At 42.5% G+C, this 25781-nt stretch overlaps 1 protein-coding gene across 1 annotated transcript; it reads right to left on the bottom strand.

Annotated features, from left to right (window-relative positions):
• On the bottom strand, positions 1–23855 carry BTBD1 (BTB domain containing 1). Its single transcript, XM_006139243.4, has 8 exons — positions 23391–23855; positions 16554–16710; positions 15827–15932; positions 10012–10209; positions 9540–9732; positions 8255–8342; positions 2280–2426; positions 1–993 (listed from the first exon to the last, which is right to left on the bottom strand). The coding sequence occupies exons 1-8, from the start codon at positions 23735–23737 to the stop codon at positions 835–837; spliced, it is 1395 nt and encodes a 464-aa protein (XP_006139305.1). The 5' UTR covers positions 23738–23855; the 3' UTR covers positions 1–834.
• Between the last annotated feature and the right edge of the window lie 1926 nt (positions 23856–25781).

The following is a 25781-nucleotide window of genomic DNA, read 5'->3' as shown; positions in this document are numbered from 1 at the left end:
TTAAATCACATCAAGATTTTAGTGTTAATGCTTGAGCATCCAGGTCCTAGAATACTATTAACGGAAGTCTTGCATATTCATATCGTCACATTATACAATGTTGCAGACATATTTATAAACAATAGTCATCACCATACCAACTTACACGCATGCTCTAGTGCATTACTGTAAAATACACATTTCTGAATGAAACCAAGGGCATTCAAATATTGTACATTGCAGATCTCAACGATAAGTGTGTGCTATATTTCTTTAATACAATTCCAGGTACTGTTTACAGTTTTAACCCACATATTTCTTCATGGCTCATTTAAGAAAAAGAATATAAATCCAGTTTTGTTGCTGTAACTAAAGTTGTCAATTGAGTCCATATTTTAGAAGGAAATGCAATCTGGGACAAAGTAATATAGATATTGCATATTTAAAGGAAAAAAACCCAAAATTCCATAACAAACTCAAAGATCTAAGGATAATTTCACCAACTGCTGAAGACAATGTAAGGAGTCAGAAAGTTTAAAAAAAGACCAACAACAAAACACAAGAAAATGTTTAAAAATACCTTTACAATAGAGAGTACTTCTTATTTTCAAGGTTTTGTAAAGGTAAAAGGAATTACATCTGTTAGCTGACTGATACCCTGCCAATCATGCAGAGAGAAAAATAGATTTTTCTGATATCTCCTATAAGAAATTTTCTAATTCTTATTACACATGGAGATTATATATTTATGTTAATTTCATAGAATTTAATAACTGCCCCCAATAGAAAGTACTTTAAATCAATATCAGTCTATACATTGCTGCTGTATTATAGCAGATGTACTATACTGTGTAATTATGTATAAAATATTATTTCTGGTATTTGTCCATCCTCTATCGATGTACCATTGTTGTTACCAGGTGAACTAGAGAAAGAAAAGCAGGTTTTGCTAGCAGTGGGAGATTCATGGATTACTTTCTTCAATCCTTTCGTACCATAATGGGAATCAGGACCCTAATATAAACAACAAAAGAAGTTAGCTACATTTTCTCCACTTTAGTTATTTAGTGAGCAGAAAGATTTAATTTATATAAAACTATCACACACACACAAATTTTAATGACATCCTATACTAGTACTATTCAAGATTCTCCACAGGTACCACAGAGTCCTGGAGCTTATTATAACCTTTGAAAGGAGAATTCAAACACACTTTGTCTGCTCTTTATCTGGCAACTAATATGCCAAAATTATTGTATTGTGTGTATTCACTATATAAGCCTGTACTAATCTTTAAAGTGTTAGGAACTTCTGGTACGCAGATTTGTTAAAAACTTTTTATTTTTATTATCCTTCCCCCCCCCCACCAAAAAAACCCCTCACAACTTTCCCCCCCAAAAAAACAAAACAAAACTCAGGAGCTTTTAATAATGGACAAAGCAGCCCATTATGTTTAATGGAGAGCTTTTTTTAGTAGAAGTAATACAGGTAACAGTTAAATCTGAGCTTAAGAAAATTTAAAACATTTTTAAGTATATAATTGATTATTGAGGAAGATATCTACAGCTAACACAAAGGATAGATTCAAGTTTTGATGCAAATTTAACACTATTGCAAATGCACATTTCCACCGTTGCAAATAAACAGCTTCAAAATTCTATCAGGTAGTAACATTTTTTGAAAGTAAATCAGCCACTAAAGTTATAAAACTCTGCATCTCAAAATTTGTCTACTTACAAACGGGACACTCCATTAAACTTACAGGAAACAACTACCACACAATAAAAAAGAAGCATCCCATAGGAGATTTCCATTTTTATTCCAGCCCTAGTACGCCAGGTAGAATTGTGTAATAATCCCAGCTTTGGCCTTGAGGAGAATTTCTCCAATGCAGGCACGGAGGAATAGACACTGGCTCTCTTTCAAGGGCTCTCTCGCAAACTCTAATATAGGGGACATGTCACAGATGGGCTGAGAGCAATAGAGAGAAGAATTGCAATGCTGAAAAATGTAGGAAAAGTTGTTGTCCATAGGCAGCAGACAATAGTTACAGTGAGATTTGCTCCAATTCCTGGAACAGCTCAGCACTCAAAAGGCATAAAGTCACATCAGCTCCACCATCCCCTTAACAGCCTACTCCAAAACTAATTGTCTAGTTTTGCTTTTGATGTGCTTTAGAAAAAAAAAAAAGAGACTTAGAGGATGTTTCCCTACCAGATAATGGTTTAAAGCTGGGTAAAACAGATTCCAAACAACTTTATTACATTCATTTTACACTCTTACTCTTAAGGTATGCTTACTTTGAGTGTTGCACAAGCTGTGTAGGAGATGGTTGGCAAAATTTCTATAGGTTCTTTAAACATAACTCTGAATGTATTAGCAGTTCCATCACAACTAAATCCAGTATCATTTTGTCCCAGTGTTTGATTTTTTTCATATTCAATTATCTGTATTAAAATAAAAAATAAAAGTGTGTCCTTTTCCTTGTTAACTAGCTTACAGTTTTGAAGAAAACTCTAGTCACAAAAAAAAAAAATCCAACCCAGCATCAACATAGGTAACTGTCTCATTCTGGGATACAGTTCAAACTAGCAAGAGGTTTTGTTGTTGTCCACCTCACAATGGTTTGTTGTTGTAGCTCCCAACGTAGGCCACTTCCAAACAGCTTACCAGCATGCAGGTCACACCCGCAGTGTCTGTGTATACCTGTAGCTTAGGGATGTTAGACAGAGTGTAACTGCACAAAATTTTAGCAGTTACACAACTATTTGATAGTCCCTGAGGGCAGGACTGGCAGCTAGTGTGCTTCTGACCCCACTCCTGGGAGACCCTGCCACCCCACACTGCTGCCTCTGTATCAGAGGCAGCAGTGCAGGGTGGCAGGTGGAAGCTGGTCTACGAGGGCAGTCGGTTTAAAAAACAGCTTCCTGCCTGCTGCGCCATGCTGTCCAGGCTGCTCCCCACAGGCACCAGCTCCCGTCTGCCCTATGCTGCCCCTGATACAGAGGCAGCAAATGGAGGAGGGAAGGGTGAGTGTAGTTGACAGGATTAACCAATAAACCTAGGCTTATCAGTGAATCATGTAGCCGTCTACATGCTGACATTCCTAATGGAGCCATGATCCAACAGCTCTTCAAATAAGTGATAAAGTTAGAAATTACTACAAACAAATACAAGTGAAAACATATCTAGAGAACTAAAACTTAATCTAGAAGTTTTTGTTCAAGGCATTTTTTCAAGACTGCCATTGCCCCTTGCAAGCAAGATGGTACCTGACCCTTTCCTTGGTCAGGTTTTCTCCTAAAGGCCCAAAGTTGCTTGTGCCTTAAGAATCTGGGTTCCCTATTCCTTTATTTTATAGTCCAGTGAACCTTGGAAATAAGATTCTTCTGAAGATTACTATTCAGAGTAAAATTTATCCAAGCAGTAAGGAAGGCAACATGGAGTTTGATGATGAAGGAAGATCAATGCTTTCTTCCCCACTTGTTTTTACTGAAATGCAAATTGTTCCATTTCCTGTCACCTCTTTCTCCTGCTAATGGGCCTATTTAATAACTTATTGCCTAGGCAGGGGCTTTCTGGTTTTATCTTATGCTAAGAATATCATACAGAGGGAATTCATAACTTTACATGTACTGTTGCTACATATATTTCACTATGATATTATGAATAATGAGTTATTAGTTTTCACATGTGACCCTATAAAACACATTTTGTACAAAGATTATTACAAAGGTGTGTAAGATGTGAATAAACAGATGCTTTCACTCCAAAGAAGACTATTTACATTAGAATAAGCATTACAGGTTCCCTGTTCCATCCAATTTAACACAAAGGGTAGTACAAGCTCAGTGGGGGAATCTGCTGATGAGACAATTAACAGATCTGGAATTTTAATGAATGGGATAATTCAGCCTGTCGTGCTGAGAAGCAAGACCCAGGAATATCAACCTATTTAAAAAATTAAAAATGTCCTGGAGAAATATTAGGACTTAAGTAAACATATACTGCTGTCCAGGACACCTTTAAAGAATACATATATTTATAAACAAACAGGTGCTCACTAGGGCTGTGTCCAGACTCCATGCCTCCGTCGACGGAGGCATGTAGATTAGCCAGATCGGAAGAGGGAAATGAAGCCGCGATTAAAATAATCGCGGCTTCATTTAAATTTAAATGGCTGCCCCGATCTGCCGATCAGCTGTTTGTCGGCAGATCGGGAGAGTCTGGACGCGATGCCCCGACAAAGAAGCCTTTCTTCATCGACACAGGTAAACCTGGTTTCACGAGGCTTACCTGTGTCGATGAAGAAAGGCTTCTTTGTCGGGGCATCGCGTCCAGACTCTCCCGATCTGCCGACAAACAGCTGATCGGCAGATCGGGGCAGCCATTTAAATTTAAATGAAGCCGCGATTATTTTAATCGCGGCTTCATTTCCCTCTTCCGATCTGGCTAATCTACATGCCTCCGTCGACGGAGGCATGGAGTCTGGTCACAGCCTAGGGGTGTAAGAGACTAGTCGACTATCCAATAAGAAAAGCTTATCGGATACTCAAAAAGTGATGCAAATAGTCACTTCTCCCCCTTTGCTGCCTCTATTGGAGAGGGGCAGCAAGGTGGAGGAACAGGAACGTTTTTCTCCAGCACTGTCTCCATGGGGAGCAGGGAAGGTAAGAGGCACAGCGGGGAACGGCACGAGAGGGGACTAAAGCAGTCTCTGCTTGTGCCGCTTCTGCTGCAATTCTGCTTTTGAAATGTACAAGAGCCCTGCTGGGGCTCTTGTACATTTCAAAGTCTGAGGTGCAGAAGGGAGCACGGGGCCAGCGGGGGTCCCCGACTGGTCCCACGCTCCCTATGGGGTTTTCGCTTTAGAACTGTAGCAAGAGCCAGCAAGAGCCAGGGAGGGTTCTTGCTATAGTTCAAAGGTGGAGGTGCCCTTATAGACTAATTGAGTAGTCAATGGAAATCCCATCAACTATTTGATTAATTACCTAATCTAAATTTAACATCTCTAGTACACACTGACAGATCTTCAAGCATATCATTGCATTCTTGAAAGAATGCAGGAACTAGGGACGTAAAATCCCACTTCATCAGTTACCTGATTAAATGTTAGTTTGACCTAACATTTGACCAGGTAAATAACTAAAGTGGGATCTGAACTGGGGACTACTCCAGCCCAGCTGGGGCTGAGGCTGCCACCATCGCCTAGAACTGCTCCAAACGAGAGCAGCTCCTGTCCATGGTGGGCCACTTGTGGGGTTGGAGCAGCCCCCTGCCCACGGCAGGCAGAGAGCTGCTCCATCTCCCACCAGTTGCCAGTTAACCTTTCACAACCCTAGTAGGAACAACTGTTTCAGAAGGTTGAAAAAGCTACCAGAGGAGAAGCTGTTCTGGATTTGATTTTAACAAATAGGGAGGAACTAGTTGAGAACTTGAAAGTGGAAGACAATATGGGGGACAGTGATCATGAAATAATAGAGTTCATGATCTTAAGGAAAGGTAGAAGGGAGACCAGCACAATTGAGGTAATGGATTTCAGGAAGGCAGATTTTGATAAGCTCAGAGAACTTGTAGGTAAGGTCCCATGGGAAGCACGACTGAAGGGAAAAACAACTGAGGAGAGTTGGAAGTATTTCAAAGGGACGTTGTTAAGGGCCCAAAAGCAAACAATTCCGCTGTGTAGGAAAGATAGAAAATATGGCAAAAGATCAGCTTGGCTTAACAAGGAGATCTTGCATGATCTCAAAATAAAAAAGGAGTCATATAAAAAATGGAAACTAGGACAACTAACAAAGGATGAATTATAGGCAAGCAACACGGGAATGCAGGGGCAAGATTAGAAAGGCAAAGGCACAAAATGAGATCAAACTAGCTACAGGCATAAAGGGAAACAAGAAGACCTTTTATAAATACATTAAAAGCAAGAGGAAGACCAAGGACAGGGTAGGCCCACTGCTCAGTGAGGAGGGAGAAGCAGTCACAGGAAACTTGGAAATGGCGGAGATGCTCAATGACTTCTTTGTTTCGGTCTTCACCGAGAAGTCTGGAGGTGTGCCTAACGTAGTGAATACAAGCAGAGAGAGGGTAAGTTTAGAAGATAGGATACACAAAGAACAAGTTAAAGATCACTTAGGAAAGTTAGATGTCAGCAAGTCACCAGGTCCTGATGAAATGCATCCCAGGATACTCAAGGAGCTGATAGAGGAGGTATCAGAGCCTTTAGCTATGATCTTTGAAAAATCATGGAAGACAGGGGAGATACCAGAAGACTGGAAAAGGGCAAATATTGTGCCCATCTATAAAAAGGGGAATAAGAACAACCCAGGAAACTACAGACCGGTCAGTTTAACGTCTGTCCCAGGGAAGATAATAGAGCAGGTAATTAAGGAAATCATATGCAAACACTTGGAAAGTAATAAAGTGATAGGGAATAGCCATCATGGGTTTGTGAAGAACAAGTCATGCCAAACTAATCTGATAGCTTTCTTTGATAGGATAACGAGTCTTGTGGATAAGGGAGAAGCGATGGATGTCATATACCTAAACTTTAGTAAGGCATTTGATACGGTCTCGCATGATATTCTTATTGATAAACTAGGCAAATATAACTTAGATAGGGCCACAATAAGGTGGGTGCATAATTGGCTGGATAACCGTAGTCAGAGTTGTTAACGGTGCTAAATCCTGCTGGAAAGGGATAACGAGTGGAGTTCCGCAAGGCTCTGTTCTGGGACCCGTACTGTTCAATATCACATTTGCTGATGTAGATATTGGGATAGAGAGTACGCTTATTAAGTTTGCAGATGATACCAAACTGGGCGGGATTGCAACTTCTTTGGAGGATAGGGACATAATTCAAAATGACCTTAGCAAGTTAGAGAAATGGTCAGAGGTAAACAGGATGAAGTTTAATAAAGAGAAATGCAAAGTGCTCCACTTAGGAAGGAACAATCAGTTCCATACATACAAGATGGGAAGCGACTGTCTAGGAAGGAGCATGGTGGAAAGGGATCTAGGGGTCATAGTGGACCACAAGTTGAATATGAGTCAACAGTGTGATGCTGTTGCAAAAAAGGCAAATATGATTCTAGGTTGTATCAACAGGTGTGTTGTAAGCAAAACTCGTGAAGTCATTCTGCCGCTCTACTCTGCACTAGTTAGGCCTCAGCTGGAGTACTGTGTCCAGTTCTGGGTGGCACATTTCAAGAAAGATGTGGAGAAATTGGAAAGGGCACAGAGAAGAGCGACAAGAATGATTAAAGGCCTAGAGAACATGACCTATGAAGCTAGGCTTCATGAACTGGGCTTGTTTAGTTTGGAAAAAAGAAGATTAAGGGGGGACATGATAGCGGTTTTCAAATATCTAAAAGGGTGTCACAAGGAAGAAGGAGAAAATTTGTTCCTCTTGGTTTCTGAGGACAGGACAAGGAGTAACGGGCTTAAAGTGCAGCAGGGGAGGTTTAGATTGGACATTAGGAAAAAATTCCTGTCAGGGTGGTCAAATATTGGAATAAATTGCCAAGGGAGGTAGTGGAATCTCCCTCTCTGGAGATATTTAAGAACAGGTTAGACAGACATCTGTCAGGGATGGTGTAGGTGGAGCTTGGTCCTGCCTTGAGGGCGGGGGGCTGGACTCGATGACCTCTCGAGGTCCCTTCCAGTCCTATGATTCTATGATTCTACAGTATCATATGCCTACACAATTCTGGTTTTATTTTATGTTCATTTTAGAGATAATACTCTGGACCATAAATTCCATGCATCTCACATAATTCTTGTGTTAGCTTGCTAAAACTATTCCTATTCTCCCCTTAAAAATAAGAAAGTAACACACCTCTAGGATTCTTGCTCTCCTTGACAGTGGCAATTCCTGATCCATATAACTGGGACAGTTCTTGTAGAACTTGGCCAGCAAAATATCAGGATAATATGCCTACCTAATTTTTCTTGTACTAGCAACCACAAATCTCAGTTGGCAACAGGACCCTATTATTTCTCATTGTGTAATATTTAACGCATGAAAGAATTGCAATAAAAAAAAGTTTGCACAGAATAGGGCTGAAAAAGCTTAGTTTTATTTCTCAGTCATACTCAAGGGACAAACAATAGAATCATACTGTTGTAGTCAATGCACATTTTCATATATGTCATACTCTATCTGGACTGAATAACTGCTCAGCCCACATCAAATTCATAGTAAGCCTTATTTAAGTATTGTTCCTTGTACCAAATTTAGTTTCTACAAAGCGAATTAGTGAAAAATTTACTATACCTGTATATTGACTTGATAATCTGTGGGTCCATGAATAGATCCATACAATCCAAATCCCACTATGGAAATCCTTCTATTAACTGTGAACCTGACACAGGACAAAGGCTAGTTATATGCATCACATTTCAACAATAGTCACAGGGGTCGGACCTTGCTCCCAACTCAGTCAGTGGAACATAGGGATGCCAGCGTGTAGTCAACTACATGATTAACCGATAAACCCTGGCTTATTAGTTAATTCTGTCGACTACATGCACTTCCCCTCCCCATTGCTGCCTCTATATCAGAGGCAGCAAGAGGGAGCAGGGGCCGGTGCCCATGAGGAGTGGGCTTTAAGGAGACTCTCCCCCCAAGCACCAGATCCTCTGATAGAGACGCAACAGCATGAAGGGTGAGGGGGGCAGGCTGTAGCCGATACGCGCGGGGAACCGACTTTCAAGCGGGGACGTGTCTGCCCCCTCCCCTTGCTGCCTCCTAGAAAGGCAACAAAGTGGGGAAGGCAGGGGCTGATTCTGTGGGGAGCCAGCTTAAAAGCCAGCTCCCCCCAGCACCGGGTCCATGGTGCCACCTGCCTCCCTCTCATGCTGCTGCCTCATGGACAAAAACTGCTCTGCATCCCATAGAGCAGACTCTAAACTGGCTCCCCTGATAAACCAGTTCCTGCCTCCCACCCCACACTACTGTCTCTGTAAAAGAGGTAGCAGCGCTGTATAGCAGTGGGCACCATGGGAATGGGGCCAGGAACACTCGCTGGCTGCCGCCATATCCCCAGGGACTATCAAATAGTCAATAGCTGCCAAGATTTCATGCAGTTGCACAGCTATTCAATTACACAATATCTAATGTCCCTAGTGGAACAACTGCCCTGGATTTAAAAGGTGCTGGATCAAGCCCAGGATCTGGTCCTATATACAATATAATACAGCAAACCAAGAGATGGCATCCTAAGACCTCAATTTTACTGTTAAAAGCACCAATATTCCACAAGATTCATTCTGAAGGACTCAGCATCCTGAATCATAAAAATACCTCTACTTTGAAGAGCTCTGAAAGGAACATTTTAACAGTTGCCATTTAAAATGTGACAATATACCTCAATCTATTCTTCAAGAATTGGTCTTTATTCTAAAAGCTTTTATCTATGCATATGCACATAGAGTGTACTTTTTTGTAATAGACAGCAAATGTTGTATCCATGCTGAATCAGTATGTTGCTACTTTCAATACCACAAAGCAGTATTTGAGTCACATGTTTTCTTCTCCTTGGACACCTCATGACAAATACCTGATTCGGTCACTTGTTCCGCTGTACCCCCAACGGCTCTCCACTTGCTGGAACCTGTTTATGCTGCATTCTTTTCCTCTGAGGCAACATCTTGGTCGGTCAATATAATCAACTCTAGGTTTAGGATTGACCGTAAAATGCAGAAAGAGATTTACCACTTCCCGATCTGACAAAATTCCAGACTGAGCAGGACCTAGGAATAGAAGAATCATGTTTCTGAGAAAATGATACGCTTTAGAAATTAGTTTTCAATTGTCATATAGCTTTTTTTTAAATAAACCATGCAAAGATTATTATGATTATCTCAAACTAGTGCTATTTTTGCAAGACGGACTACTTTGACAGCAGGGTATGAAATGCATGTGTTACTAACCCGGTAGTTATGAAAAAGGACTAAACTTACACCTGTTAGTAGATCATATTTCTCCAAATTACATTAACATATTAGTAAGATAAAGTAGCCCACAATTACCTGCTGCAAACTCTTCAATAGTCATTAGTGGAAAACGGATTAGAGATAAAGCTTTTCCAAGCACTTTCTGTTTGTTTCCTGATGTCACAGGCAGCTGCTGTCTTTGACACTCTGCTTCTGCCCAGCGAACAACAGCTCCAAAGAGTCTATTTTCTCGAATACTAAGTGTGTCTCTTTCTAGTACTGCACATAGTGTGTCTGAAGAAAAAAAGTGATTAATAAATTTAAGTAATTATCTCCTCTCATAGCAATTTCAGTCTTTACAGGTTAAGTCATCTGAAAAGTAGTTTTTAAATTATACAACGTAAGTTAAGAATAAGCTACTTGATTAAAGAGCCAAAACTACTTTAATAGAACAGAAAACTGATTAAATACACATGTAAGATCTGTTTAAGGACTAAATAAATGTACTGAAAAAACAAAAAACCCACCACAGATAAGACAATTTTGTCTTACGTGTAAATCAGTCTTCTGGGACAGTGTACAGCATCCAATCCAACAGGTTTTGTCCTGCCCGCCTCCTGCTATAAAACAGCATATGAACTTTCTTCTTGATTCCTGAGACTAGGACTACATATCTATGTATAGTGCCAAACTGCAGCTCTCATTGTCCCAAAGAGTATTTCCAAAACTAGAGCAAGATCAAAAAAGGAAGTGATCGAGCAGATTGGTGAATGTACGACTATAGAAAAGCCAAATTAATTATAATGTCCTCATTTGAGTGTCCATCTGCCAATCTGGATCAACTATTGAGATGTAAAAACCAGCAGAATGCACAAAAAGAAAAAAAATACAGTGTAAGGATATATTAAAAGCAACCTTTTAAACAGACAGACATAACATCTGAAAAATGAAAAGCTGCACTAGGTGTTCCAACTCTTTTATACATACACACACACACACACACACACACACCAAATTTTAGTGGGATCGTGTAAGTCATAATTTTACAGACCTCTCCACATGAAAGTTTTGTTCTTCACACAGAACCTATTAAAATAGGCACAAATCTATGCCAGGAATGCTGCTGATACTAGAAAAAGCTTCAGTAATGGCCATCTAATAGGTGACTATAGATAATTTGTCCTTCTTTGGTAACCTCTGTAAATGTGACCATATCCATTTTCCTAAAAAAAATTGTTCCTGTGGAAAAGAGTAATCACTTCTGACATTCATAGATTGTAATTGCATCTACTTAGACTGGGAAATGTCCTGATTTAAGTGGAAAGGCAAATTAATTATTATATTTATTCCACAGTTGCACTTGCTAGCCCTAATTATGGCCCAGTACCCATTATGCTAGACACTGTACAAACACAGACCAGTTCTGTAGAGAATTTCAATAAACATTTTCCTATAGCCTTGATATGATCTAAGCTATGAACCTAGCCCCGCCAAGAATAGCAGCAGTAGATGACATTCCAGAACCTAAAGATGACTAGAGGTGTTCCTGAGATTCTTCTGAACTAGTCACCCAAAGTAAGGATTTCAGGATCCCAATCAGGAAGGGAGGGTCTCCTTGCACTCAACTGGTCAGCCCACAAAGACTTGAAAAGGGTACAGAATAGACAATTGGACAATGTCTGCACCTGAGAACATAACACTGAAGGCCCCAACTGTTAGGTATGAATGATGTAGGAGTTCTCAAACAAGGCTAGAATGGTTGAAAAAGCTCTGTCTAGAGAAGATGATGAAAGAGACAATGATATGAAAACCAACTCCTGGGGAAGAATGCACTATGGCAGAACAAGGGAGGGTTTTTTCCTAAAGTAATTCACACAACACATTTTATGATTTTAAAAATAATTTAAATATTTTCCCCTTGTTTACCCATCATAGCACTTTCTGAATAAGACCTGTGAATATTTTCTAATAAAATATTTGAAAGTGTGCCCAGCTCTACTAGCCTCCCCATTTATCAAAACACACACCAGGTATGCAGAACTGATGTTTTGAACAAGATATATTGGAGCTGTTTCTAAGTATTTGGACCAGAAACTTATTCAAATAGTGGAAAAATCGGATTACCTTCCTCCTTAAGAGCTGGTTACTGCAGTACTCTGAATATGGAGAAAACACTGTTGGTGCCAGATGGAAAGGATCATGTACTGGAAACAGTCCCTATCCAAGTAGAATCGAAGAAACTTGTGAAACGTGGGGATGAGCACAGACAAGCAGTTATACAAATCCCAACACAGGAAGTTTAAGGAGAGGGTGGTTCAACTTTCTTTTTTTGTAAACAATATCCAGAATATCCACCCTCAATCTGAACTTTCTTCTTTGCATCCAACTGATTTTGAAACAAGTTTTGGATATAAGTTCCATCATGACTGTGTCTCAAACTGGATTGACAAAGGGACTGGGTCCTGAGTGAGTACTGAGATAACTCATTTCTGTCCAGATCATGAGTGCACATGGGAGACCATAGGCCACAAAAGGATACATTTAAACCATAATATACACCCTGTCTTAGCTGAACTCCAGTCAGCAGACCCTGTATTTGTTAACTTAGGTCTTAAGCATTTATTTATAACCTCAAGTTAGGAATTGCTGAATCCTGGGTCCCAATTTGAGGCTCCAGCACCTGTGCTGCAGTATGCAGGCCCAAATTCAACCATCCATATTTCAGATTTCCTAACAGATCAGGAAGTATAAGGGCCATACCCTGCACCTCAGTTGGGTTCACGCCAGAAAAGAAACCAGATATCCTTTCCAGAGAGCTGAACTCCCCATGGAGCCTATGGTTAGCTGCAGTGGACAATGATGATGCTCCTAAGCCAGCCTGAAGAAAAGCAAGTTGTGGCCACAGAAGATGAAGGATAGAGTGAGCTTGGCAAAGAGCTGGGGAACCAGGCCCCAGTGACTTCAGAAACCAACCTAACCAGATGCCAGTAAAAAGAAGCTAAGAAAAATGAGACTTTGGGACTGTTGTGTTTCCAAGACAGTGACCTCATGTTTCCCTGCTGGCCCCATCTTGGACTGTTGTTCCAAGACTTTGGTCTGGAACCTGGTGGAGCAGAATAGGCCAGGTCCATGTACTCCCAGTCCCAGTGGGGCTAGGCAACCACTAATTTCTAGATTAAGGAACCTGGGCCATTGCCTGTTTGTTTCTCAGCCTAGGCCCAGAAGGTCCGACTCCTTATCTATCACTTTAGCCTTCAGGAAGGAGCCCCTAGACACGGACCTCTTATTAGTCCAGCCCCCATCCAGGAAGCTTAAGCTACCACATGCCAAGGGGCTCAAATGCAAAGAAGGATGACTGGTTGCCCCAGTCAGGTATAAGCACCAATTCCCCACCATTCAAGGTGGTGCCCTAGAAGTCAGCATGTGGGACTGTGGAATATTTTTGGCAGGTACTCAGAGCACCAGTCCAATGGGGCTGCATTTTATACTGTAATGCAACAGAGCTTATCCCAGCTTGAGTCAGGCTCAAACTCTTCACCCCCATGGGGTCCAGGCCCCTCAATGAGAGTTCTGAGTTAAGACTATTTAAATGGATGGAGTGCTAGATTTGAACTCTGAATGTACACTGCAGTGTGGATGCACCCAAAACGTAGGGAAGAGAAAAAGACAATATTAGTAAGATAGAAAACTCAGTAGCTGAACGTTAGTAGTTTTCTGAAATAGTAAGCATGCATCTGCACTAGCTGCAAGGAAGGATTGTATGTATTTTGCATTCAAAGGCATGCCAGGTATTTTACAAACAGAAAAGAGGAAAAGTTCCTGTCCCAAACAGTCAGCAGCTAAAAAAGAACATATAAACTAGGGACAGTGGATAAAAAGATGCAAATTAGCATATTATGCTCTTAGCACTCATTTTCTTGTTTATAATTTATCCTTTAGTTTTATATGTAAGGGCAATCTGAATCAACTTGAGCCTAATTTATTCACTGTTTAATCCTTTTCTGAATTCCAATTCATCCCACTGTCACCCGGCTCCAAGACAAATACATGAATTAATTTTAGTATAGAATTCTATTGTTTCTTCCTTCCCTGGCCTCCAACAAAATAAGCTTCTGTCCCATTTTTTATTGTGTATTTAAAACCTCATATTATTTCCTCCCCCTTACCTCTACACAGACACTCTTCCTAACACTAAAACATTACTGAGATTGATTCTCCTGCCAATAATCTGTTCCCTCCTGGGAGTCTAGGCCTGAGCCCATTCACAGGCTGGAAACTGCTGTCAGTTTGTGCTATTTACAGTAATATGTTTAATCAAGAAGAATACACATATGCTGCTTTCATAGCTGAAAGTAGGCAGGACCTACTGGATTGGCAAATGGACACTCGAAGAAGAATAATTAAACCATAATGCTTCAACTGTAACTCAACATGCCACAAAGGAATTTACAAAACCAATTTCTCTTTTTTTGAGAGACTGACAGCAATTTGTTGTAAACCCAATGACAGGCAGTATCAGTCACAGTAGTGAACTAAAGCAAAATTAGAGGCAGCTCTATAAATACGGCATCTATAGTAAACAGGACCAAGCCAGAGGAAAACACTCCAGACTTCTAAGTCAACAGGTATTCAAGCTTTTTGTTTTATTTTAATTTTATTTTCCCAGATTTAATCAAACATCACACACAAAGTATTATTAGAACAGAAATGTATAGCCAAATCTCAGAACAAATCTTCAAACATGCCTTGAGGATATGAAAGTGTAACAATCACAGCAAGGTACATCTGATTTTAATGCATTTAGATCTTGTATTCAAACTTCCTAATTTATAGCAAGTGCTATAAAATTAACTGATACTAATGTTAGTGTATGTTTCTTCTGCCACGATAAAAAATGAGTACACTATAGTAGGGATGTAATAGTGAAGTTGGTTAACTGATTAGCATTAATCGATAAGTTTTTGCTTTAGACTACAAGCAAATTCCTTGCATTCCTTCCCCTACCAGTAATTTTTTTAGCAGGCTGGCCAGCAGGCTGGCTCAGTCCCAGCTTGTGCCAGGTCTGGGACCTACCCCTGCTGCAGCTCTGCATTTAAAGTGTATTAGAAGCCAGGCAGGCAGACAGCCTGGCTCGGTTCCGGCTTGAGCCGAGTCTGGGAGCTCAGACCCGCCCTGGACAGGGGCTACTGCCACTCTGCACTGCTGTCTCTGTATCAGAGACAGCAGCACTGGGCGATAGGCAGCTAGTCTGTGAGGGGAGCTGGTTTTTAAACTAGTTCCCCTTGGGGACCAGCTCCTGCATGGCACCCCATGCTGCTGCCTCTGATAAAGAGACAGCATCACAGAGTGGCAGAGGGCTCTTTGGGAGTGGGGCTGGAGCACAAGTAATCGATAAGAATTCATGCGGTTAATCAACTATTCAATTAACTGATATTTAACATTCCTATACTATAGTGGCCCAAATAATAATGTACCACTAAAATTCATAATCTAATTAGCCAACATAGACTAGCACATAAAAATGTTTGCTTCATCTTTTAAAATGGTACTGAGGTAAATTCCTTGCACTTTTGTTCTAATCAATGTGAGCATACATTTTAAAAAGCTGATCATAATCATGGTCAAGTTAAAACACCAGTTTCAAGACTCTAATATCCTGAAACCCACATGATGAGAAGGATTTATATGGTCAAGTTAAACAAGTCAATCAGGACTAATTTATTTTTTTAATGGCTAAGCCTTTGGCAGTTCTCTAATGTGGAGATTTTTATATATGAGAATCTTTTAGAACCTATGCCTTGTACATGTTTCAGTGCAGGCTTTGAACAAAAGGTAACTGTTTAACAGTGCAAGTCAGTAGAGTTCTTTTACAAAGATTAAATACATATTAAGATAATAAAAGGCAACGTACCTATGTCAATATCAGTAAAACCTTCTGCACTTATTGCATCCATTGTGCTTTTGTCTATAGTATCAAGACAAAGACTTGCAAGCTGAGGTTCATCAAATAATCGAGCCTATGGAGAGAATATATTGTTTGCAGACAAACGGTTTGAATTTGGTGTTATAACCAACAGATTTATGAAGTAACCCAAACAACTACTTTTTTAACTCCACAACAATGGATACATTCTATTTAGACAGCCTCAATTTACCTTTCAAGTATTCCTTGAATGTGTGTCAAACAGCTCTTGAATGATGTACTTCATTAATAGATTTTGTATCAGATTTCTCCAATTCTCCTTCCTGAATATTATTATTACACTGCCAAAGACAAATCTCTATATTTGAAATTGCAAGTCAAAACTACAATACTGGATCAAAATAGACAAGGTTCTCAGAGAGCCTTAGATTCATTCATTAGACTATTAATGTTAATAGCACTGAAAAGAGAACAGGCCCCATATGTTTATGATGTTCCAATAAATATATAAAATAAGTTTATTTACAAGGCCCTTTTCCTTTATGTTATTTCCTACTCAAGAAGCTGAGACACATGCAAGCTGAGTGACATTGGTATGACACAGATTACTACACAGACTATACTACCTAGAAATCTAACACCATGTAAAATAGTAACTCTTTGGTGATGATTTAAACAACATTTTCATAATAAACCAAAATTTTATTTGAGTTACCTGGGTAAGAAGCATAAAGGCATTATCTGCTCTAAGGTGTTTAGTGAGAAAATCCACACAATGTGCTTCCAGGGCTGGGACTGCATATTTCTTGGCAGTGTAAAGAGTAGTCATAACAGTTTCAGGACCAATCTGCACTTCATCTGAATAAAGAAACCTGGAAATAGTACACAAACACCAAAGGATAAAAGAAATGTATCTGAGGAACACCTCAACATACCAACTACGTTTAAAAACAGGATTAACAGCCTCTTTGTACTGACAAAACAAATTAAAGAATTGCACTAAAAATTGGCACTACAGGCAGTCCCCGGGTTACGTACAAGATAGGGACTGTAGGTTTGTTCTTAAGTTGAATCTGTATGTAAGTCGGAACTGGCATCCAGATTCAGCTGCTGCTGAAACTGACCAGCGGCTGACTACAGGAAGCCCGAGGCAGAGTTGCGCTGGTCAGTTTCAGCAGGAGCTGAATCAGGACGCCTGGGGCAGAGCAACTTGGGTGCTCCTGGGTTGCTCCAGTAGCGCCGCTCCTCGGCGCTACTGGACCAACCCAGCAGCACCCAAGCTGCTCTGCCCCAGGCGTCCTGATTCAGCTCCTGCTGAAACTGACCAGCAGTGGCGGAATCAGGATGCCTGGGGCAGAGCAGCTGGGGTGCTGCCGGGTTGGTCCAGTAGTGCCCAGAGCGGCGCTACGGGACCAACCGGCAGCGCCCCAGCTGCTGTACCACAGGCGTCCGGAGCAAAGCCGCGGAGCACGGGGGCAGCAGGACAGCCCAGACGCGCCGCGGCTGTCCCGCTGCTGGCGTCCTCTGAGGCTTTGCTCCCCGTCTCCCTGGTCTGCTGGTCTCCAGCAGACCAGGGAGACGGGGAGCAAAGCCTCTGAGGACGCCGGCAGCAGGACAGCCGCGGCGCGTCTGGGCTGTCCGCTGCCCACGTGCTCCCCGGCTTTGCTCCCCGTCTCCCTGGTCTGGGGAGACGTGGAGCAAAGCCGCGGAGCACACGGGCAGCCCAGACGCGCCGCGGCTGTCCCGCTGCCGGCGTCCTCAGAGGCTTTGCTTCCCGTCTCCCTGGTCTGCTGGAGACCAGCAGACCAGGGAGACGGGCAGCAAACCCCGTTCATAACTGCAGATCTGACATAAGTCGGATCCACGTAACTCGGGGACTGCCTGTAGTTAAGATGCAGCAGCTAGAGAAGTTAAAATGTAGTTATTTGTGTAAACAGATAACCGCTGAAAAAAAATTCAGTAGCTACATGTTTATGCATGGTGGGGGGAAGGTGGTACTAATGGGAAGTGGGCTTTTAGCCATTTCTATGCCAGCACCCGCTCTCATCTCCCGCCTGCCTCCCCTCCCCCTCTGTGCTGCTGCCTCACTGAGGGGAAGTGGGGGGCATGCAGGAGCTGGCATGTACAGGGAGCTGGCTTGAACTTTCCCCTCACTCCCAGATGAAGGGAAAAGCCAGCCATGTTCCCATATAAATGCTGCGGGGGGGGGGGGGGAAGAGAGGAAGGGGAGGAAGCCTGGGGATGGGAGGCATTGAGCTGGGGTAGTCCTGGACAGGGGTAGAGGGGAAGGAGGGAGTGCACCCAGCCAGCTCCTTTCACCTGCTGGGTGATTCTGTCTCTTTTCTGTATGACTTTATGAGAAGCAATCCCATTCCAAGCTGCAATGGACAGGAGGAGTGCTGACCAGCACCCGGTGACTAAGGAGTTAAGCTCAGGTAGCTAGCAAAGGTTTTGGGGCCAGGAGAACCAACCAAAATAGAGTGTTGAAATTTCAACTGGATATAGGTGTCTTGCCTGTTTTGTGTAGGAGAGAGAAACCGGGGGTTGAGACACACAGAAAAATTTAAACCCAGGCAGGACTGACATGTCTCCAAGTAATTCAGGGTATGGGAGAGGGCTGAACAAAGAGAAAATCAGAAGTAAAAGGGAAAAGTGAATCCAGTCGCATTCAGGGTAATTTTCTTTATTTTGTGGTTTGGTTTGAACTGCTCTGTGTGAATCTATGCCTCCCCTCCCCAATGACTACCCTGCATTGTGCCCAGAGACTTTTCTTTGAGTTTTTTTAATTTCTTTTCCTTAGCGCTCTGTAACATCTAGCAACCAAGTATACTTTATCAAGTTTATCTTTTGTTTTGTAATAAAAATCACTTTTTTTAAGGTGAGGATTTGATTCTTGTGTCCTGGAAGGTCTGTGTGTACCTGCATGCCTCTGACTGAGGGGTCAGCTACCAGAGACTGCAGCTTTTTTTCCCCCCTCTTTTCAAGTTCTTTTGGGGCAAAAGAGCTTGGGATACCCGTGGGGGTGATTTCAAGTGTTCACCCCTGGTTTTTAGGGACAAAAAGGAATTGATGGTGGCATTGATTCCCCAAAATCTGTGGATTATGAGTCTGGGGGGAGTTTTTGTAACCAGTGCCTGTAGAGGCAAGGTTTTGAAGCTCTCTTGTGGGCCCTCACCTTCTGCACTCCGAGTACCAGAGTGGGGAACAGCCCTGACATAAGCACATCCCATTTTCCTGGCACAGTCAAACCCTTACCTTGCTTTAAGTTATGATAGGAGGAAGCAGTATACTGTATTTGGTTGTCCTAGCTTTTACCATTTAGGAGGGGTTCTTGAACAAACAAACAGACAGATGTACACAGACACTCACACAGACAAACTCCCTCAAATATATAGCAGAAGTACAACTAGTGAAAAGCATCTGCACTGGCAGAATTACTTTTAACTTATTAAATAGTTTTTGCCATTGAACCAGATCATCTCCAATTTGATCCTTTAGTTCTATATCATTGTTCTCAATTCACAGAAATTGTACACTATCCTTCCATCCAGAAGAGGAAACACATCAAGGACTTCCACTGCAATAACACCTTAATTTCAAGTCAGCATTTCTCTCTGCAGGAAATTAATATTTCAACCAATAACCTCAAGTCTCTCTTTTTCTGCCACAAGCTGAAACTCTGGTCTGCCTCCAGTGTTTTGGAGTATGCAGGATAGGTTGGGGTTTTAATGATAGCAGTGAATCAAAAGACAAGAAGTCTGCATCAAAGGCAACAAAACTAGCTTTTCTGAAAGCTGTTACTTGTTGAGACCAGGGAGTACTGATTCTAAGGTACCAATCACTGGCGGTTGGAATTGTTTTTAAACCTGTTGTATCCCTGAAGCAAGTATTTCCTAGTCTGTCACTACTTACTCTCTAATTTCCAGGAGAGCTAATCAAAACTTACAGAAATACACAATAACTTGTAATATACATAAATCTTTAAAACATAATATTGTTGAAACATAACAAATAATACTAACAGAGGCAGGGATTCCAATGTCAAGACTAAAGATTAACACTAGAAGAGCTTCAGCAGCATAGATGCAACAATACAACTGGTGTTGCTGGAGCACCATGGTGTCCAACCAGTTCTGAAGCCACTATACTGGTTACTGCTATAGTGAACTACCACACTCAACCTGCCAAATAGCCACATATGGCTAGTGTCTAGCATGTTGGACACCACAGCTGTAGCGCATTTGGTGAAGATGCTCTATGCCAATGGGAGAGAGCTCTCCTGTCAACAATGCATCACCCACACTGGCACTTAGGCTAAGAGGGACAACAATATATTGTTTAAGAGGGACACAATGTTGATCTTTAAACAAGATTAGATTCTGAGAGCGCCCAGACATGAAGTTAGCTACTTAAATTGCAGGTTTAAATTGAAGCACCTTGATGTGCCTCAGTGTTGAGGGGTCTCAAAACAGTGCCTTTGCTAAAACAATCAATACTTAACAATACCAAAGTAACAAGAGGGAAAAAGAAGGATTAGCACTTATTTTATCTAGAGATTATGTCAGTATAGCTTATTGCCCAAGAGTGTGACTAAGCCATAAGTGGTGTAACAGAAAGGGAAAAGTCTGCTAGCAGGGCCGGTTATACTATATAATGACAACAGAGGACAGCAAGAGGCCAGAGACAGGGACCTAGATAGCTATAACCCCCCTGGCGTAGCAGGGGGCAGAGGTGGAGAAAAAGATACAGCTATATACAATTTATTTGAGACAGTTTGTGTCTTTGTGTGTTTGTTACCTAGCCAAAGGACATGCACTCCTTTGTCAACTGTGCCTGCTGCAGCAGACATGGACAGGCACTTCTCACCTGGCCCCAAGCTGCAGTGGTGAGAGAGGGCTGGGGATGTCCTCTCTCCTCAGAGCAGCCTGCATACTGAACCCCTCATCTCCAGCTCTACCCCAGAGCAACGACTAAAATGAAGAAAAACAAAATATAATTTAATTAAGGAGCCAAGCAATGCTAGATAAATCCTCTAGTTTTGTATAATAGTAGTATCTGTGACACCCCTCAAATCTCCCAGACCAGATCATTTCCTGACAGAGAACAACTGCCCTCCCCAATTTTTTTTTCCCAATGAAGTTCATTAGGCCCTCAAACAATCAGTTCTGTGGGCACTGGTGATTTTATTTTCTTAGAAGGCAGGAAAATACTTAAATACTTCCATAGACAAGAATGAGAAGTATGAGCAACTGTTTAGACTGTTCAATTACTGATGGGCATTAAGTTCTTAATTTTCTGTATACTTTTTCCAGAAAACAGAGCTGAAAATACAGTTTCAAATGGAGTGGACTAATCTTCATGCTTATTTCCTCCGCTTAAATGTGTTATATGCAAATAAATGTAACTTTTTTACCTTTTTTATTTTAATTGCTCCTTGTCCCTAATATTAAAAGCAAGCAGAGAAGATAGAGGCAGATTTTCTTAAATTTTAAAAACGGATGTAGATTCCAGTTGCACATGTAGACAGACCTACCATGAATAGCATCTTAGAAACAGGGAGGACTGACTTCCTGTTTTTATCTGCTGATTTCTGAGTTAAGTAATGTGTATTTCTGCAGGAATTGATAGTCATCACAAACTAAAGCAGTGCAGAGGAGTGTTTTACAAAATACTGAAAACTCCTGTCTTGGTAGGTAGATAAGAGGGAATTATTTTCCATGTTTAAGTCTTGTATATTTCCCCAACAAAAAACCCCTTCAACCTTAAAGTGATAGGTTGAAAAAGCAGAGTTCAGAATGATCTGGGGATCTTCTGTGAGATTGTTCTTAAAGGCCTCCTAGATTCTTAGAAAGTTTTGCTGGCATATTGTATATCAGTTAGAGATTGTTTCATTGGTTGTGGGGGGTTTGGTCAACATTAAAAAAAAGGATACAGAGATGGCAGTGTGACAACAATAATTAGCACTGTTGTCACACTGCCAGCCAGCTCTGTATCCTTTTCTTTCTCTCTCTCATATCTGAGGAAGTGGGTTGTAGCTCATGAAGGCTGATACTCTAATACCCTAATAAATCTGTTAGTCTTTAAAGTGATACCAGACTCTTCATTGTTTTTACATCTATATTAAGATTTGACAGTATAGGGGTTAGGATTAGGGAGACTTTCCAAGGACACAAAAGTGCAACTAGGTGTCCAACATCAAAGAGTTTGGAAATTCTCACTTATGGTCTCAACAACAACCACCTCTTCTTTACCTGCAACTCATTTGCTATACATAGACTGGAGATCACAACCTGCATCATATTCTGCTACTCAGCACTCATTTTTGTCCCCTAGAACATTTATTACAATGCAGCCTTGTAAAAGAACACTAATGCTCGTAAATATGCCAAGGAGTGTGACAGGGCAAGAGTCTGGACTTTGAATCGAAAGACATTATTTTCTAGCCCTATATTTCTTGGGATTTTAATTGGTTTTTATAATCTAATTGAACATACTGAACAGAATCTTAAGGGTTACCTGCAGTTGATTCAAGTTAATGTAACCTTTTTCCCCTCATGTAAATTGCCATTGACAATTGCCACAGACAAGACATTTACCTAAAAATTGGCTAGTTTTGTATAGGTTTGAAAATGGTTAGATGAGCACTTCCCTGTGAAATCCCTTTGAAATCTTTGGAATGCCCACTTGTCATAGCTAGCATATGGGTAAGTTATCACTGAATAAACAAGAAAATCAATTCTCTGTCCCAACTAAGAAAAATGACCCAACACCAGGAAACATTTTTTTTGTTTACTTAATCCAAGAATCATAACAAATAAGAATCAAATCAATAAGAGCACAGTACAGGAGATTCAATTCTTCCTTTATGCATTATTTGGAAGTAAGTCGTTGAAACACAAACAAAAGAGAGATCTATTGTTAAACTATATCTCCTACTGTCTTATTTCAAAGGTACATCCCTTTGCAAGGACACTTAATTGTCCTGAGGTATGAATTTTCTTCAGGGAAAATGAAGAGGAGCACAACAGGAGACTGAAAAAAGACTAAGGAGGGTACAAAACGAAATAAGAGTCCAAAATCACAAAGTTATTGAGCAGAGCAGTGGCAGTTTGACCTTCTTTGCCAGAGCACACGGTGGCTGTGCCTGGTTTCTATCTGTTTTGTGCCAGGTACGAATAGGTCACGAATACATTAAGCAGGCTGAATCAGTGACAAAAGCACAAAGGTGTAGGGGAGCTGGGGAGGGCGAAGGAAAATGCAGCAGCAAGCAAGGGGCAGGAGTGAGAAATGGCGAGAAGGTCAGGCATCATCAGCCCTGAGGGGATATAATTAGGGCTCCTCCACCCGGCCGGCTTACAAGCGCTGGCACGCAGAGCCAGGCACACAGCGACCAGAGGGGCAAGGGCAAGCGTACACGCAGCAGCTGCTGTCGGGCTGCGCAAGGGCAGCAGCTTAAGATGCAGAGCCAACCCCAGCATTTGAGTAGGGCAGGCCCCCGCCTTTTTCTCCCCCCCTTCCCCCAGCTGGGGCTTCTCTCCCGTGCCGCCCTGACCTGAGCAGTGCCAAGAAGGCGGCGGGCTCTACGTCGGGCAGCTCGATCTCGGCCGAGGTGGTGGCCATGCCACCGTTGAACATGGCGTCGAAGACGGCGCTGCCGGCGGCCAGCAAGAAGCGGTGGGCGGGGATGCGCTGCTGGCCGGGCCCGCCGCCGCTGCCGGGCTGTCGCGGGCCGCCCTTGCCCACGACGAAGCGCACGTCGCTGAGCAGCTCGTTGGTGAAGAGGAAGGCGAAGCGCTCCTGCAGCGAGCCCTTGGTGGCCTGCCAGTTATACACGGGCTCCCGCTGCAGCGCCGCGGGGGCCGCCTCCGGGGGCCCGCCCGAACCCCCCGCCGTCGCCATCGTAGCCCCGCGGGTCGCTCACTCCGCCCGAGGCGCTCGCATCCCTGCCACCGCGGGGGCCTCCGACGCGCGTCACTGTCCCAAACGGTTTCCCGTTGGCGCTAGTGCGCATGCCACTCCAGCGAGCTGCGCATGCTCGGTATCAGCGGCTGAAGGCCTTGCCCGGACCTTGCCCTTCCTTGCCGTCACCATCAGTCTCGGGAGCGGCCAGGCGGCAGTTCTGTCGTAGGGGGCAAGAGGGCAGTAGAGGGCGGCACCATAGGGTGGAAGAAGCGGCGGGGGGGGGGGGGGGGGGAGGAATAGGGCAGAGGAGAGAGACTGCAGGAGACGGGACCGAGCGGGTAAAAGGTGCTGTGCGGGCAGTAGTGCCCGGGATAGGGCCCACGTGGCACAGGGTTGCATTGCTCCCTGCACGGTGGATCGTAGCCAGCGCTTAATTGCAGCGGGAGAGGGCCTGAGTGGAGGCCCAGTAACTGGTTTCAAGCCCCCTGGCGGGTTTTGGGGGTTCTTGTGGGTTATTTGCAGTAAGTCGGGGAAAGGAGCACTAATAAGCTATGCCCCCATGCCAGCATGCCCCTCTACATCTGTATGTAAAAAGGTAGAAAGCACAGATGAAGCTGCTCTAACTCAAGCAATATACTGAGATGCCAAAAAGAACATAAGAATGGCCATACTGAGTCAGACCAAAAGGTGCATTTTGCCCAATCTGTTATCTAACAGTGGCTAATGCCAGGAGACCCAGAGGGCATGACCAGAACAGGTCACTCTGAAGTGATCCATCACATGTCACCCATCCCTATCTTGACAGAAGCTAAAGCCATCATCCCTGCCCAGCTTGGTTAATAGTCATTGATGGCCCTATCCTCCCTGAATGGCTCTAGTTCTTTTTTGAACCCTATTAAAGTCCCATCCTTCACAATATCTTTTGGCAAAGAGGTCCACAGGGTTGTGCTTGTGTGAACACTTCCTTTCATTTGTTTTAAACCTGCTAATTCCATTTGATGACACCCCTGGTTTTTGTGTATGGGAAAAAGTAAATAACTTCTCCCTATTTACTTTCTCCATGCTAGTCATGATTTTATAGACCTATCATATTCCCCTTTAGTCATCTCTTTTACAAGCTGAAAAGTCCCCCTATTATGAATCTCTCCTCCTGTGGCAGCTGTTCCATACCTCTAATTATTTTTGTTGCCCTTTTCTGAACTTTTTCCAAGAAACTTGATTCAGTGAAATATTTCACCCTCACCTCTCCAAATATTGGAGAGGATGAGAGAAAGAGTATACACACAAGCCATATATTAGAACAGATAAAATATAGGATTGCTTTGATTAAGAACAAATGCTGTTATCAGTTAACATATAGGCTACGTCTACACTGGCCCCTTTTCCGGAAGGGGCATGTAAATTTCACCAGTCGTCGTAGGGAAATCCGCGGGGGATTTAAATATCCCCCGCGGCATTTAAATAAAAATGTCCGCCGCTTTTTTCCGGCTTTTAAAAAAGCCGGAAAAGAGCGTCTACACTGGCCCCGATCCTCCGGAAAAAGTGCCCTTTTCCGGAGGGTCTTATTCCTACTTCAAAAGTAGGAATAAGACCCTCCGGAAAAGGGCACTTTTTCCGGAGGATCGGGGCCAGTGTAGACGCTCTTTTCCGGCTTTTTTAAAAGCCGGAAAAAAGCGGCGGACATTTTTATTTAAATGCCGCGGGGGATATTTAAATCCCCCGCGGATTTCCCTACGACGACTGGTGAAATTTACATGCCCCTTCCGGAAAAGGGGCCAGTGTAGACGTAGCCATACAGATTATTCTACTATGTCTAAGGATCAGGCTTGTGGGGCTGGATTACCCAATAGGTAGACTAACCACATGCTTAGGGCACCAGCAAAGCAGAGTCATCCCCCCACACCCCAAAAAAGTTACAGTATAGTATTGTTTTTATTTTGAATTACATATGGAGGGCACCATAATCTTTTCAGTGCTTAGGGCAGGAGTCTCCAACCTTTTTAAGCATGAGATCCCTCTTTGAATTTAAGTGGAATCCGGG

Source organism: Pelodiscus sinensis, chromosome 14 (assembly GCF_049634645.1).
Source record: "Pelodiscus sinensis isolate JC-2024 chromosome 14, ASM4963464v1, whole genome shotgun sequence".
In the NCBI taxonomy this organism is placed as follows: Eukaryota; Metazoa; Chordata; order Testudines; family Trionychidae; genus Pelodiscus; species Pelodiscus sinensis.
This window is presented reverse-complemented; position numbering and strand designations above follow the sequence as displayed.